Here is a 19537-nt window from a genome sequence, read left to right as displayed (position 1 = left end):
GCATAATATTAGAAACACCTTTAATGGGGGGGATGCGTGGCTGAGTGGGAAGAATAAGTGTTTGTTTTTGAAGCTACCTTTGGGGGGGGAAAAAAAAAAAAAAGAAAAAAAAGAAAAAAGAAAAAAAAAAAATTTATTAACAGGACTATGCTAAGATAATTTAAAAGTTGTTTATGTAATTAACTATTTGACTCCATCAAAACAAATAGTTTAGCAAACAAAAGATTAGCAACTTAGCTGTTAGCATGACATGACATGCTAACTAGCAAAACATCAGCATCAACACTGACTTCACATCACTATGACATTCAGTGGATGGTCTCACACGCTAAAAGTCTGACAGAAAAAAAAAAAAAAAAAAAAAGACCAACCTGTAACCAAAGCACTTTGGTTAAAAGTTTAATTCACAAAAATACATTGACCAATATCATGAAAATGTACTAAAATGTACTTTAATAATCCATAAACGCTGGAACATTGTAGACAGAAAAACACAAGAAGCATTATTCGAGTTGGTTTAGTATAATATATTTCAGCTTCAAGAGACATAGAAATCATTCCTTATTCCCCCCCTCCCCTTATTTCTTCTATAAAAGACCCATTTTTGTCCGAAGCATTATTATGCAAAAAAGAAAAAAAATGGCATTAGAATATATTATGGGAGCTATGAAATTCCCAGTGACTACGTATAAAATTAAGTCACATCAGAGAGAGAGAAAGAAATCGGTAGAAGAGAAGTCCATGAAAGTTAAGAGTGGGAAAAGGAAAAAAAAATACAGATTATAGACCTTGATCTATCACTGACATGACAGGCATTGAGAAAAAGGTTTATGGCCATCCAAAAATAAAAATTATGATTCTCACTTTTCCACTTGGTTTCACACATCTACAATTATGAACTGAAGCAACTTTTTCATGCTCGTTTTTGCAGAACACTTATAATCACACAACTAAATTCATGTCTTTCAAATACGATATATTGAAAAAGATGGAAAAATACTGAATCCCATTTCTAATGTTTCACTTCTTTTTTTGTTTGTATGAGTGTTAAAAGTGTCAAAAAAAAAAGAAGAGGGGGGGTTGGGTTGGGCGGGGGGCTGCTGTTTTAGCCGTGTCTTGGCGGCTCATGGACATTTAGTTTCTTTTAACAGATTTCCTGCGCTGTTGTCATCAGTTTGTGGCCTTTTGGTTTTTGGTGCAGAAATGGAGCAAATGTGTCCTTTCGGCAGACACACACGGGAAGAAGGTCCTCGAGGCCAGAGAGCAGAGTCGTCTCTCGCCGACTGTCTTTCTCTTTGATTTTTTTTCTCCTCTTTTCTCTCCGCATCGTACGTCGTCATCCTCATCTCGTATAGGGTTGGGAGCGCTGTGGGCGCTCAGCTGATTTCACCGTTTGTGGCTGATGGAGTGGAGAAGGGTGGGGGGGGGAGCGGGCTGAGGGCAGGCTGGGCGGGGCTGTTGGAATGCTGGCACGTTCCAATCAGGGCAACAGTTCTTCATTACAGCATTTCTGCAAGATGACACAGTGGTTAAGTCCTCCAATTGCTTCCTCCGTTTATATAAAGAGAGCTCAAGTTTTCAGTGCCCTCTGCTGGACCCCAAGTTTTACTACACCGGTTTGCATGAGGATTACATTCAGAAAAGTGAATTTTAAATTGTTTGTATATAAATAGTAATAGTATTAAAATATTAGTAGTATTTCATCTATTTATTAATAGTATTTTATTATGTTAAATGTGGCTAATTTACATAAATCACCCCCACATCTGCATAAAGGGGGATACACACACACGCACACATTAATTTTCAGGCCTGAAGTGAGCACCCGACATCAAAGAAAGTTAAAATCCGGTTGTTAGATGTCTCCAAATGATTAACTCATTCACACTCGCAGCCATTTTCACCGAAGCAACCCCCTTCGCTCCCGGCTGTTTTCCTGGATTTTGACTGATTTTGCAAGGCCCACAGAATATTGTGTTCTATTGCTATAAAAACAAAAGAAAGATTAGAGTCTCTTCTTTTATCAGGGGGAAAAAAAAAGAAGTATATTTCTATCTGTTTCCGTTCTGCAGCAATTAGCATTAGAATATAGCTACAAATCTGCTTAGAATTGTGGGGAAACGGCTTGTTTATATTATGGCTCTGGTTGATCTGTTATACTCTGCTGCCACCTGCTGGCCGTCTGTCATTACTACCATTTTTTTCACCCATTCTCTGTACTTGCGAGGCTGCAGCGAAGACTCCTGTCTGCTCTAGCATAAAAAAAAAAAAATGTATAAATACGTCTTTGGGATAATACATTTTTAGGAGCAAATGAGTCGTAATTTTTATATATTCTTCATTATGTAGGGACGGGAGTGCTAACCAGTCATTCACCGTGCCGACCTTTCGTTATTTATATATATATATATATATATATATATATATATATATTTATTTATTTATTTATTTATTTATTTTTTCAATTAATCAGGTGACCTATCAGTCATCACAATTTTATTTTGCTAAATACTGGAATCTGGGTGGCACAGTGCCGGAGTGGTTAGCACATCCGCCTCCCACTACTGAGGTCGCAAAATCGAGTCCAGGCTCCGGCCTTCCTGAGTGGAGTTTGCATGTTCTCCCTGTACCTGCGTGGGTCTTCTCCGGTTGCTCCGGTCTCCTCCCATATTCCAAAGACATGCTTGGCAGGTTAATTGGGCGCCAAATTGTCCCTAGGTGTGCTTGTGAGTGTGGATGGTTGTTCATCTGTGTGCCCTGCGATTGGCTGGCAACCAGTTCAGGGTGTACCCCGCCTACTTCCCGAAGTTGGCTGGGATAGGCTCCAGCACCCCCAGCGACCCTTGTTGTGAGGAGTAAGCGGTTAAGAAAATGGATGGATGGATGGATATTGAAATCTGGCTAAAAAAAATAAAAATAAATAAAAATCTAGGTTTGTAACTTGAAACTGAACAATTATATGTGGGCTACAATGTGATTAAAGTCTAGTTCAAGTCATCATTTGCCCATTTTTTCGCTCACGTCTGAAAAATTGGTGAAGACGTTCAAAATTGCTTCAAGTGTAGCCCGCTTTACTCATTACCAAATGCTCATGATGCTTGATCATGAGCACTTATTTGAATACACAAACTTGGTCCGAGCCATCCACTGTATTGTATCAATAAGGCCTGTGGTGTAAGGGTGGCACAGTTGGGATGTAATCCCATTAGTGTTGGGTCAGCGGCCTGGCCAGCATATGAACTCTCTCACACACACTGGCATAGCGACCGGGACGGCGAACAGGGGGCCGCCATGATGTCTGAGCCGGGCACAATGGCGCTGTCTGTAGCGCTAATCCACAGTTCATGGCAAAAGTTTGGAGGGAGAGAAAGTGTGCTCTCTGTGCTGACCAAAATGTGAGCTGTCGAAATACTACGCAGATTGATTTCTCATTGAGCCTGATAACAGCCCGTGGATTTCCTCACAGAACTGGGCTGTGTTCCACAAGTGAATCCATTGGCCTGTTGAGCGGTGACTCATTCAGTCACGCAGGTGCCAAGGGGGGTGAATGCACATGAAATGAAACGTTGACACTTTAAGGATGAGTCAGGAACGATTGAGCTTGTCTGGACTCATTCACAAATACAAGAAATCAAAAGCTGTCGTTTTAAAAAGGCACACATTTACTTTGGACAGTTTACTATAACATGTTAGCCATGTCAGCTGAATGAATTTGGACCAGTACTAAACGAATATTTTGTTGATTTTTCATACAGTACTTATGTACTCATTTACCTCATGACTTTTAATTTTTACTCCCAACAATTAAAAACAGACGTGCGCACATTCTACCATTCACTTTGTTAAAATCGGCGTGTTACTTTTTACAAGCGCCAAGCTGATAACACTACATCGTCAAATCAAAGGTCAACTGTGGTGAATATCTTGATTGAGTGGAATCTTAAAGCTGAAAAAGCAGACAGCAAGACATTGAGGAACCTGAACCAGCATTCATGAAGGTGACAGAACAAATTTGTTCCTGCACGGCTAAATTTAAGAAAATTGAAAATGTTGTTGGCTCTAAGAACGATCAATAGTGAATGTGACATCTTGTGCCAGCCATAAAAAACTACTTGCATCTAGAATTAAAAACTCCCTCTAATCTGGAGAAAAAAACAAAAAAAAACAAAAAACAAAAAAAACAATCAGCTTTGACTTTTACCAGTGTGTTGTACCCTTTACGGCCTGGAGATGGAGCCCTTTCTCAGTCTTTTCCACAATGAGGAAACAAAACGACTGTTGACACTACATAATAGTGCAAACAAGCATGTAACATGTGACAACCCATGAAAGCCACAAGAGCAACCCTATAAAAATACAGTACGTGCATCTTTATGGCGCACGTGATCTTGAAACGACACATGGAAAATTGCCTTTTTTTCCTCCCATCAAGTATCAAGTTAAAAAAAAAGTCACTTATTTTAATTTGACTTAACTTATAAAAAAATTAATAAAAATAAATAAATACATACATTAAAAAAAAATGTCTCCACACATACCTGGCTCAGAGCTGCTGCAGGGGCTTTAGGATGGGAGGGTCTTTAAAGCAGCACACAGTTGGATTTCTTTTTTGCCTTCTTCTTTTCCACTGGCGTTTTCCTATTTATCTGTCTGACCAGGTCATAGAAGATCTGAGCGAGAACAAACGGAAAAAAAGTCAAACCAAATGCCGCATCTCCTCAACTAGCAGGACAAAATTCAAGTGTTGTGGTCGACTCACATCGAGGACGTTGATCTTTGACTTAGCAGAGGACTCTAAAAAGGCACAGTGGTTCCACTGTCTGGCCAGATTCTGGCCCTGCTCCTTGCCCACCACACGCTCATCCTCCAAGTCGCACTTGTTACCCACGAGGATCATTGGCACCTGAGGAAAAGAACAGAAGAAAAAAAAAAAAAAAAAAAAAAAAAAAGAACAGTGATATTACAAAATGGGAAAAAAAAGAAGTCAATTTTTACTTGTTAGCCTGTAAGTATAATTATTTACTAATAATACTTACTCAAACTTGCTTTCCCCCCCCCCCAAAAAAAAAAGTGTTTTTATTGCTATTGGTCGATTTAAAACCAACTTAGGCAATTTTGCCATTAGGCTAATGAGTTTTGGATTTTTAAAATTTTTTGTTTGTGGACAAGTGCCTTGTCCAAGCCAATCCGAATATTTTGTGTGATACCCGTTACCGTATGTTGGCAAAGCTTCAAGGGGACAGCCACAAGGACAATCCAAATTGATCAATCAGTCCCTCTGGGATGGCAAAACAATCATTTCAGTTACATAACTGAAGTGATGATATAAATCTATATTTAAAAAAAAAAAAGTGCTACTTGTTTTGTTTTCTACAAGGATGTACATCCACCCCAAGACGTGCAACTAGTTATGGAAATGCCCACCACTACTACATTTTTGTACCGCTGTTGTTTTCCAGCAAGAGAGGAGGAAGCGCGTCGAACACGAGTCGGGTTGCAACTGTGCGGTAGTGTCGGGATGCGTCTCATCCTGCCTGCTGTTTCCTGAGTGGCTATCTGGAGCTGCTGGCCGGGCTCGGAGGAAGCCGCTGCAGCCCCGCCCAGCCGGGATAGCATCGCTTTCCTTCCTGAGCATTTCCAAACATTTTAGCTGGATTCTGTGATACGGGCCGCCCTGTGCCATACGTGACAGTGTTGGGATGTGTGTGTGTTTTTATCTTCCATTGCAAAGCACGTAAGATAAAGCCTCAAGTGAGCACATCTTCCGAAAATGCGTGGAAATGTTTCAACCCTCCAAACAAGACATCTGCAAGAGAAATTGACTTGTGGTGGGCCTGTGACTACTAAATCACTCCTGCTTTTTCTCTCCCTGCCTGGGAGATGTGGAAAAACTGGATATTAGCAGGATATGTGGAAGCATCCCAGAGAGTTTATAAGAAAATCTAAAGTGGTGCAGGAGAAATATGGCGTGGTCCATTATCCCCTGTTCCGTTCCCCGTGGACTCATGTGGACGACAGGAAGCTGAGATATTTGTATTAACCCAGTGGAGGTCACGACTTGATGTTTGATATCCAAACAAGCCGCTTGGGTAGTGGACTGCCCAACGACATTTCTAGCAAGAGGTCCTGGGAGAGCCCAGGAATGCGCTGCCAACACAAACGTCGAGCCAAGCTGCGATATAAAGGATGGAGACATTGAGCGAGAGAGCGAGTGAGCTGGAAGAACACAAAAATGTTCAGTGTCAGCACGAGGAAGGGTCCACACCAGCCAACTAGGACTTGCTCAGACGCCGCTAACGCGCTGCAGACGGGTCCTATCCTGCCCACGGTGGCATTCTTTGGCGATTGGATTGCAGTTCAAATGAACGCAGCCAGCACTTGCAAACAAACAAGAGCAGTGAGTCACGGGAACCGGGTCGAGGTATTGCTACCGTCCAAGTTGTAGACGGAGATGCTCCTGAAAAGTCACAAGACCTGTCTTGCGCATGAGAGCCGGAAGGAAGGAAGTGAACGCACTGCCAATTGCTCGCTCACGACAAACTTTTGTTTTAGATGAAATTTGGCTCCGCTGAGCTCAAAGCCGACTCATTAAAAGTCTGCTAATTGAGCACTGTAGGAATCTGGTGTGGTTCTGGAGCATGACAATATGCGACAAACAACACGCTTGTAATGAAGCTCATTGAAGACTTGTAATGGAGCTTAGCGATATTAAGGGTGTCTGCACAGTTTGCCAGCTCGGCCCCAAATAGCGCCAGGAGAACAAAAAGAGCTGCAGCGCTTGGCGAGGCCTTAAAAATATTTGACAAATTTGTGATTGGTCGAAAAGTAAAGCAATGGAGGCATCTTCGTTTGCTACGTGTCCCTATGAGTGGCGATGTCAAGGCCATCCTGCATCAACCAAAGTGGCAACCAAAGTCAAACCAACTCACAAAATCAGTCGAAGTTCCTCTTTATCGCAGCTGATATGTTCCAGACGCCTTCAAACGTGCAACGCAAGCTCGCCCGCGGCTAACCTTCACTCCCCAGCCACAGCGGCTCAAATAAAACACCGCAACCTCACAGCGGCGTGTAGCTTTAATGAACTCGGGGTTCTCTTGCACGAGCGCTGCGCGGTCCAATCATTCACATGGAGTGCCAGACCACAGTGAGGCCACAAGGCCCCTGGCCACGGAGAGGGGGTGGGAATAATGGGGAAAACATACAAACTGAATAAAAAGAATAAAAGTTGGATTGGGGGGCAAGAAAGACAGACAGGAATTTTGATACCACAAAATGTGGTTACATGGAGGTAGAGGCATTCGTTCCCCGGCAAGGAGCTCCAAAAAAGGACATCTTTCATAGCACTGACGTGATCTCTGCAACAGCAGAACACCGGAAAGCCCATGGAGAGTTTTCCTCGAAAAGGGCCTCACAACATAACTTGGAGCAAAATATTTCAATGTGAGGAAAACAACCTTTCTGCCTTTTATCCAGGATGAACTCGACCAGACAATTTTTCCACGATCAAAAGGTACAGTCAAAGTTTGACACACACTTCTCAAAGCAACTGACACTCTGCAACATGTGGGCTGATATGTAATTTATCTAACATGTGGATGTTATGTTGCGGTGTAAAAAACGTAAAAAGCTGCAGCAATATCGTGCCTTCGCTGGGTTCTGTGTGAAAGGCAGAGGCGGATAAATCTGGCTCCGATGTGGTAATTTTGTTCGATCACCGTATGACAGATGCAAGGCTTTTTGCAGATGCTAATTTGAATCTCATGTTTATCTACACAGGTTTTCGTATAAAAGGCACAGGTGGATAAATGGCAGCTCATCTGTTAAAGCTCTGATGCAGCAATGTATCCGTCTCTGTGTGAAAAAGAGGCTAGACTTTTAGCAGCTAATGAGATGCTAATCGAATTCTGACGCGAACAATTCATCACCAGAGCTGAGGGAAAAGACATTCATTGTTTTGACTGGGATCAAACCAATCAGCTACAAGGGGTGGGAGGGGACGTCCACAAATAAAGCTGTCCCCACGAACAGCACAATAATATGCACAGTGTACAAAATTGCCCTCGCATTTTTTCCAACGCACAAGTAGGACTGGGACACCACAGCCTCCATTGTTTTGAGCTAATACGAATTTGTAATTGCCCTGCATAAGATGCCCGGTTTTCAGCGTTGAATGGTCGCCATAGAAACCGAACAATGTGGGCGGCTGGGAGCACGGAAGCACAGTAGGGACTGTAATCTATCAGCTCTTTGCTCCACGAGGTTTTCAAGCACGAATCAAAAAAAAAAAAAAAACAAACAAAAAAACTAATCTATCAGCTCTTTGCTCCGCGAGGTTTTCAAGCACGAATAAAAAAATAAAAATAAAAAAAAAAACATGCCGGCAAGGAGATGACGTCACGCGTGCACGCACTTACATCCTCAGTGTCCTTTACTCGTAGAATCTGTTCCCTCAAGTCCTGTAGGTCGTTAAAGGTGGACTGCGCTGTGATGGAGTAAACCAGAGCAAAGCCTTGGCCGTTCTTCATGTACAAGTCCCTCATTGCCGTGAACTGCTCCTAAAAAGCACGAGGAAGAACAAGCATGATGAGTCTCGCCATACCACTTTCAATTGGTAACACACGATTGAATTAAGGGAGGCCAAAGCGAATATATTAAGTTTAACTAATTATGATTTTATTAAACTTAATACTTTGGATTGGAGCCACTTTGGATTAACATCAGGTGATTATATAAAGTTTAATGAACACAATTAGTTACACTTAATATATTCACTTTCAACTAACCTTTTTCAATCGTGTGCAACCAATTAAAGTGATTATTTTTAAATTGGTCAACAATTCAATTTGTAATCGTAATTGGTTCAACAATTCTCAATTTAGAGTGAATCTTAAGAGGACGCGCGTCAGGTTTTTCAACACTGCATGCAGCGTGGGTGTATTATTAGCACGACAAAGACAGCCTCAACTCCTACGGTATGCTGCTCTATCCATATCTTAGTATGAAAACGCAGGATTTCAGGCAAATCGTACCAACAGTCCAGTGGGGTCAGATTAAGAAGGGCTGGAAAGCTTCGAATTTTCAGGCTAAGAAACGTCACTTAAGCAAAGTGGCGCTTTGGAGATAAATGCTAACCGGTTAGCACGCCAAAAGCTGAGGATGGCGGGAATTAAAAGGAGGGAGGCCAAAGCCGTGATTATTTCTCATCTGGGAGCCAGTGAGAACTGCATGGTATTACTTCTGGCATTTTTACAAGTGCAGATGGGATCCCTCAGAGCAGCACAGAAGAATTGTTTTTTTTTTTTCCTCATAGCCAAGCTGCTAAAATAAATTCTTCTGGAAGCGCATGGCTGGCGAGAATCAATATTTGAGTAAAACAGTGTGTCAAGTCATCAAGTCAACTCTCCTGATTATTATGGAAAATTGTTTTTTCTCCCTCTCCTTTTATGCTTTAGATATCGTTCTCTCTCATCTATTCAACAACAAACTAAAAATGGTGACATTGTGCCCGTGCATGAACTTACTGTGCCGGCTGTGTCGAGAATTTCAAGCATACATTGCTGCCCGTCTACCTCCACTTGCTGCAAGGAAAAAGGACAGATGGTTTATCAAACATGCATAACAACAGGGAGCAATTGCAAGTCATATTGTAACCAGTGCATAATAGGTCCAAAGTTTCAGCAATGATAACATTGGAACAAGGAAAGTAAAGAATCGGGCAGAAGCTGAAGGGTGTGGCGGCACACTGGAGAGCAAAAACAATGAGACGAGAAGCAACAGAGCAGCTGCTCGCCATCAGGTGCCGCCGATCCCGCCCTTTGAGACACGCACCTTTCTGTACGAGTCTTCTATTGTCGGGTCATATTTTTCCACAAAGATTCCCTGCACAAACTGAACTGTCTGCAAAAGAGGAAGAGAGGACAATGTGGGATTAGTCACAGTGCATTTAAAATACACCACGAGACCCTTTGACATCATCTCCCAAAAACGGGATTTCCCTGCCTATATTCAGCCTTTAGAGCATGTTGTCAAGGTGGGACAAATTAAAAGATCAACGTTAATCCAACAATTTCACTTCTTAACACCATTGTTGAGGGATAAACAACACCTGGTTGAAGTTAGCTCGGGACCGCATTGAGGCCTGCCGACAGCCTTGTGACGACCAGTGAACTATGTTGCAATCTGTTCTTCATCTGGACCCATTAAACTGTCCGGTTCTGATTGAATCTGCACAATGGAATTTGTTCAGCGTAATTTAAAAACAGGTGCTTCATTTGCAATGGCGAGCACAGAATGACGCGAGCGGCCCATACTGCTCAAGCCATAAAATGTCAAATCAGAAATCCTTTTGGATGAAAATTGATTGGGATGCCATAGTGATGTCATCATTCTGACTTTGATAAACGAATGAACTAAAACGAACCATGCTAAAAACACAAACTAACACGTCACTCCTTTAATTGTCAGCAAAATGTTTCCAGATGACACTGCATGTGTCTTGTTTCTCGGACGGTCCATAGCAGCATGAGCGTTTGTAGCCGTGTTTCTGTCCTTGTACAAAACCGAAAATGGCAGCACTCATTTTCAACAAGGATGGAAAGCACCTTTTGCTGCCTTTTTTTTTTTTTTTAAAGACAACACAGACTTCAATATGTGGTCTTATTTGATTCTTTTTTTTTTTTTTTTAAAGACAACACAGACTTCAATATGTGGTCTTATTTGATTGTTAACAGTGAAATACTATGATTTGTCAATACAATTTTTTTAAATAGAACTCTGCAGAGGAGCTAATACTCACAAAAATGTTCCCTGAGGTCCAATGTGTCTCCCCCCACCCAACCCCATCGCACCGCAACACACCCCCACCATTGGGTCTGCCCCCCTATTTGAGAAATACTGCATTAAGTGGTTTAACGCGCAAAATTGTCGTGTGTCCAATAAAGTCTTTCAAGTCCCCGTCAAGTGCAATTAAATGTCTTCCAAACTTCACACCACAGAAGGATTAACAACTCCATTAAATACGAATGATTAAAATAAATAAATAAAATCTCCAAGTGGATCTTTTAAATTAGTGAAAAATAAATCTTTCTAACATTGGCCATGTCTGCTGAATGTGTAAAACTATGTTTACCTCCTGAAAATTAGATGCTACTTCGATTAGCATCTTTCTAATGACTATAGATGCCTCCATGTTGGAGCCGTGAAGATACATCCATTTGAAGTCACCCGGTTGTCGCAGGGACGAGCGGCGCTAGCCACCAGCTCAGTTGCAAGCTACCAGGCTTAGGCCTAGTAAATAACTCGCACTTGCGCCGAACAACCGCTGATGTGAATGAGAATGCTTAAAGTCTTGCATAACGGAGTGCGGGGAGGTGGGTGGGGTGTGGGGGCACTCAACTGAAATGGCGAAAGGCAGTTTAACACTATACTGTCTCACATTACATGTTTTCAACAATAGAGAGAAATCTCTGAATTCACTGTACAGTGTCGTCAAAAGTGAAAATGTGAGCACAGATTATTTAAGAGGGAAAACTTACCAGAGCGGACTTGCCCACACCTCCGGAGCCTAAAACCACTAGCTTGTATTCACGCATGGCGGGATCACTTCAGCAGACAGCCAAACGGTCTGGAGAGAAGCACAAAAAAAAACAAAAAAAAACAAAAAAAAAAGACAAAAGAATTTCATATTTCACAATCCGAGTAGGAATTTCCCCGTTTTTTTTTTTCCATTCCTGAAAGGAAGGATTCTAGTCATTCCTGGAGGTTATGGCCAAGAGGCACAACACAACAATGGAGGGAACACCCATAAGTGGAGCTCCTTCGGGGAGGAGGAGGTGAAGAATACGTGACCCCTGTTTAACACGAGCCAGCTGTGCAGTGCTGGAGTGCGCTGTGACGGTGATTCATGGATCCTGCTTCTATTCTTCAGAATGACACAATCGGCTTGCTTTCATGCTCCGCGGCGCACCCTCGAGACTTTTTTTTTTTTTTTGTTGTGCTCAATTACCTCTTCTAAAGTACTGAGAAACATCAGTGTGTTGTCTTTTTCTAGCCAATAATCGAAAGCAGCTGCCTGAAGGGGAAGTGCGGGTCATAATGAGGAAGAAATTGTGCAATCTCTGGAATATGGCTTTGAGGGCTTCCAAAGCCTGGCGCGCATTATGGCGCTAAGTCAGCTGGGTTAGCCAAGTGGGTCACTGCAAAGAGACCGCCACAGTGAGCTTGACTGGTTGAAGTCAGACTTTTCTTTTCAGGACTGTTTATCCTGACCTGTTATTTTACATAATTGCATTTTAAAACTGATCCTGAGACAGTGACGATTGAAACTCACTTGAGATGAAAGACGGGGTCTTGCGGTGAAAATCACAAACCGGATATATTTTGAGTCGCAATGAAAACAATGAGGCCGTTTGATAATCAACCATTTCGCAACGCTTCAAACGCAACCGGTAACCAGACGACCCCCCTAGATTGCGCACTTGATTTCAATCACGCAAAGCGGCGCACAAAAGACTGTTAAGACGACCGACTTCAATGACAAGCAGTGGCCATGTGGTCGGATGAAGGCTGCGGTGTGAATAATTCATAATTGTTAAGCTGCTGTAGCGAGGAAAGTTGTCCTTGTGTGATGCACACACACATCTGTGTCGCCCACTGAACACTGACGCGAGTGTGGCATTCCAAGTACAGTGACATGCCAAGTGTGACATAAAGCTTATCCACTGTGTTTACTGTTGTCAAGGTGGCAAACCTACACCAAGACACAAATACCAGCCGCCAACACAAATGGCTCGTGAGCAGGAGCCAACACATTAGGTACAAGCGCTACAATATAGCTAGAGTTTCTTATAGCCTATTATCTGAATGCGGGAAGCCACAAGGGCTGCAGCATGAACAGGCGCTTTGGTAAGTTCTGCTCAAAAGGTACTGGCAAATAAAATGCCAACTGACGACATGGGATAAAATGGAACTCAAACGGGTGGGTGAGGCAAGTGTCAGGTGTTACACTTTACACCCCTGCCTCGCCTTGTGGAACCCCCAGAGCTACAGGGGGGGTCCATGATTTACAACGGGCTTATATACAAGCTTATGAATGGCCTGCAATGAACCAGTTTGTGCAGTTGTGTAAGAATACGTGGTCATGAAACATAAGAAGGCAATCTCAACTACTGCCATATTTTCTGCTTTTCATTTGACTGTTTTACATTACATAAATGAGACAGAAGTGTTTTTTCATAGTTATATTTAATATAGTAATGACAATGGTCGGTTCAGATTTGCATACATATTCAGGTTACATCATAAACCAAAAAATAAATAATCGTCCTAAGTGTGTTTTCATTTACCAAAATAATTGTGATTAATATTTTCTTCATAATCGAGCAGCCCTAAAGTAAATAATAATAATAATTTTTTTCCCCTAAATAAAATCTAAATCTAATACAACATTGCCCTGCGATTGGCTGGCAACCAGTCCAGGGTGTCCCCCGCCTACTGCCCAGAGCCAGCTGAGATAGGCGCCAGCAGCCCCCGCAACCCTAATAAGCGGTCAAGAAAATGGATGGATGGATGAATGAATGCAACATTAAAAGTACTTTTGCTCAGAAAATGAGCATCTACTGTACTTCTTTGCTTTGTGAATTAATGTAAGCTAATGTTAGTCATGCTAGTCAGCCATGTTACCTGCCTCGGTAACAAGCCTAAAGTCATTATTGCACCAATTGTAGACATGCTAACTCTCATGGCTAGTTACAAATATTCATTAAAAGACAATCAGCCGTTTTTCATCAGTACATTTTACAAACCCAACCTCTACTAAAAAAATTTATTTATTTATTTTTTTTATTTAAAAAAAAAAAAAAAAAAAAAAAAATACTTTTTCAAGAAACACAACTGTTGGGGAACTATTGGCACTTTGCCTGCACTAATGACTCCTTCTGATGAAACGTGTTAGCCATTTTGAAACCATGACTTCTTAAAATCATGGTACACTTTGAAACCGCTAACAGGCCCATGTCTATCCGACCTAAACCTCCCGATTCCTTGTCAAAGTGTTCATACAAGTAAAACAAAAACAAGTAGGCGACTTTGGCAGGCCAGGCAATATGAAAGGAAATATTGATTTCTACTCATAGTCTCATACAAACAAGTAGAATCCAATAAGGATTAAGGCTGGATTTACACTGCGTGGTTCAAGTGACACAATTCCCATGTTTTACTCTGAAGGACGGGCAGACATTTTGGGGGGTGAATGCAGAAGCCAAAAAAGGGGAACCAGCAATTTTTTTCACCAAAGTTCAACATATTTAATTACGTAACAGTTATTTTGTTTACATGATCAACACTAGTGTGAACAATATTTTTTAAGAGACAATGTAAAGGGAAGCTACACTGGAAGACATTTTTCGGTAAAGGTTTTCAGCGCCGCCACGTAACAACATTGTACTTTTCGACAAAGCAAACATATAAAAAACCATTTATGGACATCTGCCTTCAACCAAACCTCACCCTGTTTCCACTCCCTCTTAACAACACTGTCATTCCGAGCAAAACAAACGCTCGGCTCATCAGGCCCGGCAAATAAGGAGCGAGGGAAGGCGGCGTGCCAGCGAGCGAGCGTTTACGGTGACATCACTCACCCTCAGGGGCCAAAAGGTATGTGTCCATGTAGGGCTGCGAGCGGCATGTGCGACCGGCAGCCACGCGCTATGCCAGAGTACATTCAGGATTTCCTGGCGCGGGTTAATCTGACATAAGCGAGGCTTGTCACAGCTGCTGACTCAGCAGGGTGGGACTATGATTGACGGCCGCCCCTCTCCTTGAGAAGGGCGCGCATCTGTTAAGCCAAGCGGCACGGGAGAGTGTCGTCTTCTTAAGGGCACGTGACATTTACACATCCACTTGAGCTTTTGGGGGCGGATAAATTGTCGTTCTGGCCAAACGCTGATAAGATCCGCCGCCACGACAACCACACACAAAGCAGGAGAGAGTAATAAGACGCGAACTGCACAAAGCAAGCTTGAGTCATGAGCAAACATAATAGCATTTAATAGCAATAATTTGCTAGCAATCCTAGCGGGAAATAGAGCCTATGCAATCATGGTTGAGCTTGTTATGTTGTCTTTGAAGCGGGAGAAGGAAATTGCTCAATTTCATTTTCCTAAAGTCCTAAAAACAACAATTAAGTGATTTATTGAGCCCCGCTGGAATAGAGGAGATTTACAATCAGAGCATGATTGTTCAAACCTTGGTTATAGCTCTAACCATTGGTTAAGTAGATTTAACCGACCGTTAACTTTAACCGGCTGTTAACTTTCTGTTAAAGTTAACACACCTCAGGACCGCCGCTAACTTTTTAACAGTGTGGTCAACTCTGTGTTCGTAGCTAATGCTTCCTTCGTGTTGCCCGCTGAGTGCAAGAAGAAGGGAGTCTAAAAATGTGCTTTTTAAGACGGGTACTAAAAATGGACAGAGAGAAAACAAAAATAAATTATGATGAATTAAAAATAAATAATGTCACAAAAACTCCTAAATTACTTCAACCATTGATTGTTTAACGTTTTCTTCGTCAGCAGAAAACTTCCGGCTTCTGTTTTTTCGGCGACTGCCAGGGGTCATTTGGATAGTATCTACTAGGGGTGTGAATTGCCTAGTACCTGGCGATTCGATCCGTATCACGATTCATAGGTCACGATTCGATTCGATACCGATTAATCCCGATATGAGTTTACAAGTCGACTGTTGCGACTTTTTACTCAAATTTAGAAAATACCATTCAGTAAACTTGTACATGCACACTGTAAGATTTGTATGAAAATGAAATTTTTTATTGATCTGAATCTTCAGTCAGTGAGCCACTGTATTTAACAAACGGGTTGTAACCTTTTTCATGTGTGAACAGCATTGAAACAAAATATTAAGGCTTAATTTTCCATTAATATAACTTTCTTCCATGTTGACGGTGTGAAAGTTCGACATTTTGTTGAATATTTTTCCATCAAAAAAGGATGTTAAAAAATCGATTCGGCTGCCTATTGAATCGATTCGAGAATTGCGTGCTGTAGTATCGCGATATATTGCCAAATCGATTTTTTTTTAACACCCCTAGTATCTACTGCTTTCGCCGACCCGGAAGTAAACAAAAAGAGGAATTGTGGGATATATCGGTGCTAACCAGTGACATAAACGACACGGTTAACTTTGGAGGTGCCGTTAACAAACGGCGTGGCTAACCATGTTTTGAACAATGCATATTTAGCGGACGGTTAGGTAATGGCCGGTTAAGAATTTAACCGGCGGTTAGGGGTTAAACAGTGGTTAAAATAACCTAGAATTGAACAACCGGGCCCAGAGTTTTTGTGTGCAGAACACAAGTCAGGTTTTATTTCTAATAGTACTTGACATTTTGATTTATGTATCTTCTACTTTACTGCTCTATGTAACAATCTGCCCGAAAAATATCTTTAAAATAGCCTTTTTATTAGTATTAGACCATTTATGACGGAAACATCTTCTAATTATTAGATCAACACTTTAGCTGTTCACAACTACTGCAAGCCTCTGGCCAATAGTTTTTAGACTGGATTCGAATTTCCCACCCTTGGTCTGTGACGAAGGGAAAATGCAGTTCCGTTTTTCTGCACACATGTGGCAGTAGCGATTCAGAATTAAATTTTCAGCATTCAGCAGCTTTAACACAAATAAATTATGATGAATTACATTTTTAAGTCACCTTAGTCCATCACTCACCTATGCTAACACATTGCTGAAGTCAGATTTACAGTCAACACTTGTATGAAAGATACAGTAATAATCACAGCATTTGAACCTTTGAAACGGCCTATACACATGATGTGGTGTAACAAAGTTTTGGACACAGTCTAACTGCATGAAAAACATTTTGCTATTTCTTAGGATTTGGCGAAACTTTCATCAAAAAACGAGCACCTCAAACATCTTTTTGCGACGGACAACAACATCAGCGGAATGCCTCCAACCATCCCGTCAGTTACGCCTTGACCTGTAACCACATCCTCTTTCCAGAGACACAAGAAGGCTTCACGCTGACCGCCTAAAATAGCCTCTTCCACTCTCTGTTCCTGTACCAGACAGCAGACTGACTTAAAAGCGTGCTTGTGGGGAGGGAAGCGGTTTTTTCAAGTCAGCATCTCATCGTTGTAACCATGTTAGGCCCCACAGGATGGAGGAGATAAGGGTAGAAGCTGTAATTGCGAAAGTTGAAATTTGACTTCTCTCTTTCAAGCCTGCAACATGACCCCAAACAAACCGCTACAATGTGACCGAATTCAACACTTTCACCTCAGTGATTCTCAACTGGTCTAACAGAGAGCTTGCACAAAAAAATAAAAATAGAAGGGTTTATGCCAGTCCTCAAACACCTTTCGCTTGTTTGCACAATTTATGGCCTTGAAGTACTGTGAAGTGTGTCTTTCATACAAATACAGGAAAACATCAAACTCCGAGAGCAGCACAAAACTAGGGAAATTCTATCTGAAGTGTTTCACTGGAAGTGAGCATCAACAAAATCTGGATTCAGTGGATGTTTCAGAGAGTGATAAAGCTTCACACAGACCAACTTCAAGTTATTGAGCGTCAGAATTTTCCGCTTCGAACACAGAAGCAAAGTGACTTTACTACCGCGTTAGCATAGGTTGGTGATAGACTACAACAGTGTGCGTATTGTATGCAAATTTGGCATTTAATTTGACTTAATTATTTTTGGCACAGTGTTGAACCTAAGCTTCTTCATCACTAACAACGTGACACACGGACGCCATCCTTGTGGAATTTTCTGAAAAACATGGAATCAACACCAAAGGCCGCTAAAATCTTCCACAACAAATGACCTGCTCTATTGAGAATATCGCTCTTCATATAAATAATGTTCCATTTGCGCTATTTAATTTTCATTTTGTTTCAATACCATTTGAAATGTCACAATAACTTTGACGCGGCAACTTTGCAAAACCCAGGGAATTTTTGCCTGTGTGATTTATTGGTGGGTATTTTCATCTGAAACTTGGCAGCCAAGGGCAGAAAGATTCCCTGAATAGCGTATGAAATCAAAGGTCGAGGAGGTACGTTGAGATTTTTGACCAGATTTTTTTTTTTCAATTCTTGGTGCACCCAGACTCAGCAATTTGATATTTTTGGGGAAAATCTTGTCATGTTGCTATTATAAGGTGTTCTCAACGGCACTATCCTGTGAGCAAGTATTGTTTTCAAAGACAATTTTTGACAACTATTTTTTATTGTTCTTATCTTTCATAAAATAAGTTTGCCACTGCTGCTTTAGGTGCTTCAAGCTGTGAAACTGGCTAATTTCTCCACAATACGGGCATCATATTTATTCATCCTGGTCGTGTTTAAATCCCCTTGGAACCAGTGGAGGAGTGCGGATTCGAACTAAAGCTAATTACGAACACTTCCTCCCATTAACATGAATAGAATTGCTCCCGTTCCATGGGCAAAAAGCTCTCTCACAGATGAGATGAGGTAGCATTAATCTATAATCCGAGCCAATGAGATAAACATGCCCCTGCGTGGACGATGTCAGCAACACCGCTAAGTCCCGTTACAAAGCTCGTTAGCAATAATGAGGCTAACTAGCTAGCTTTAACGGGCCGCTAGCGGGTACTAGTTAGCATGCTAGCCTGTTAGCACAGCGGCACACACACGTTCCTCGTTCCAAAATGCCCTAAAAACACTCAACACACGCCCGTTAAACGCCTCCTCCGTCAAGCCCATTTCGCCGCTTTCCACCAAGAACCAGGTCGAGGTGAGGTTGATGAGCTCCGGTGTGGGGTAGAACGAGCTATCGGTGCTTGCGCGGTTAGCGTTACCTGCCCTTCCGCCTGGCCTTGACTAGAATGGGAGTGTTTCGGGAGCAACTCGCGGAGGTTTAATGTCGTTTTATCCGAGCAAAACAGGCCACGGGCCGCGCAAAACACACCACCGGCCGCTCACGTCGTGAGTGTCAAGAAGGACAAAGCTCCCCGCGGTGGTAATCGCTTATCGGCCGCTATCGTATTTTCGGTGTTAAGGAAAGTTTGCGCTCACCGTTTGTCGCTTCGCTGTCTCTGTGGGCGCTCCGCAAAGTGTCAGATTGGTTGCGCGCGCAGCCCACACGTCACTCTTGCGGAGCCGACACTTTTTTGCTTCTTTTATTGTTGTATTGACAAGTTTTGTTAAAGAATTGTTCATATGTTTTCTGTCAATTAAAAAAAAGGTTTTTGCTTCTTAATTTAAATAAATAAATAAATTAATAATAACATACTTCATTTTATTTATTTTTTTGCGAGTCAAATGCTGTGAGTGTGAAATAGTTCCTTCTCAGGGAAAAAGCAAGCGAGGAGTCTTTATGACACATTCATGAGTTGCTCTCAAGCTGCTGACACATTTTAGTAGTTTTTCTAATTGTGAAATTAGTCAGCAGTCCTGAAAGTGGAAAAAAAAACAAGGAAGTGGGTGAAGGAACAAGCCCAAATTGTTTTTTTTTGTTTTTTTTATACGCACATAA

General features: G+C 41.9%; 1 protein-coding gene across 3 annotated transcripts; it reads right to left on the bottom strand.

Moving 5' to 3' along the window:
* Positions 1 to 386: 386 nt before the first annotated feature.
* Positions 387 to 19207, bottom strand: LOC144023312 (ras-related protein Rap-1A-like). Of its 3 annotated transcripts, none has more exons than XM_077528604.1 (8): positions 19078 to 19207; positions 11535 to 11623; positions 9829 to 9897; positions 9522 to 9578; positions 8415 to 8555; positions 4760 to 4903; positions 4539 to 4670; positions 387 to 1510 (listed from the first exon to the last, which is right to left on the bottom strand). In XM_077528604.1, exons 2-7 carry the CDS (start codon positions 11589 to 11591, stop codon positions 4581 to 4583), a joined length of 558 nt encoding a protein of 185 aa, XP_077384730.1. In that variant the 5' UTR covers positions 11592 to 11623; positions 19078 to 19207; the 3' UTR covers positions 387 to 1510; positions 4539 to 4580. The 3 variants fall into 3 exon arrangements, with proteins under 3 accessions (XP_077384730.1, XP_077384732.1, XP_077384731.1); XM_077528606.1 differs by lacking the exon at positions 19078 to 19207 and adding an exon at positions 18861 to 19046; XM_077528605.1 differs by lacking the exon at positions 19078 to 19207 and adding an exon at positions 14637 to 15628.
* Between the last annotated feature and the right edge of the window lie 330 nt (positions 19208 to 19537).

Source organism: Festucalex cinctus, chromosome 8, assembly GCF_051991245.1.
Source record: "Festucalex cinctus isolate MCC-2025b chromosome 8, RoL_Fcin_1.0, whole genome shotgun sequence".
Taxonomy (NCBI): Eukaryota; Metazoa; Chordata; class Actinopteri; order Syngnathiformes; family Syngnathidae; genus Festucalex; species Festucalex cinctus.
This window is presented reverse-complemented; position numbering and strand designations above follow the sequence as displayed.

Excerpts from the sequence above, each read along its gene's own strand:
- LOC144023312 (XM_077528604.1), bottom strand. The coding sequence starts at position 11,591 with ATGCGTGAATACAAGCTAGTGGTTTTAGGCTCCGGAGGTGTGGGCAAG. Across the intron at positions 9,898-11,534 it reads GTGTGGGCAAGTCCGCTCTG|ACAGTTCAGTTTGTGCAGGG; the intron begins GTAAGTTTTCCC and ends CCTCTTTTGCAG. Across the intron at positions 4,671-4,759 it reads CAAAGATCAACGTCCTCGAT|ATCTTCTATGACCTGGTCAG; the intron begins GTGAGTCGACCA and ends GTTCTCGCTCAG.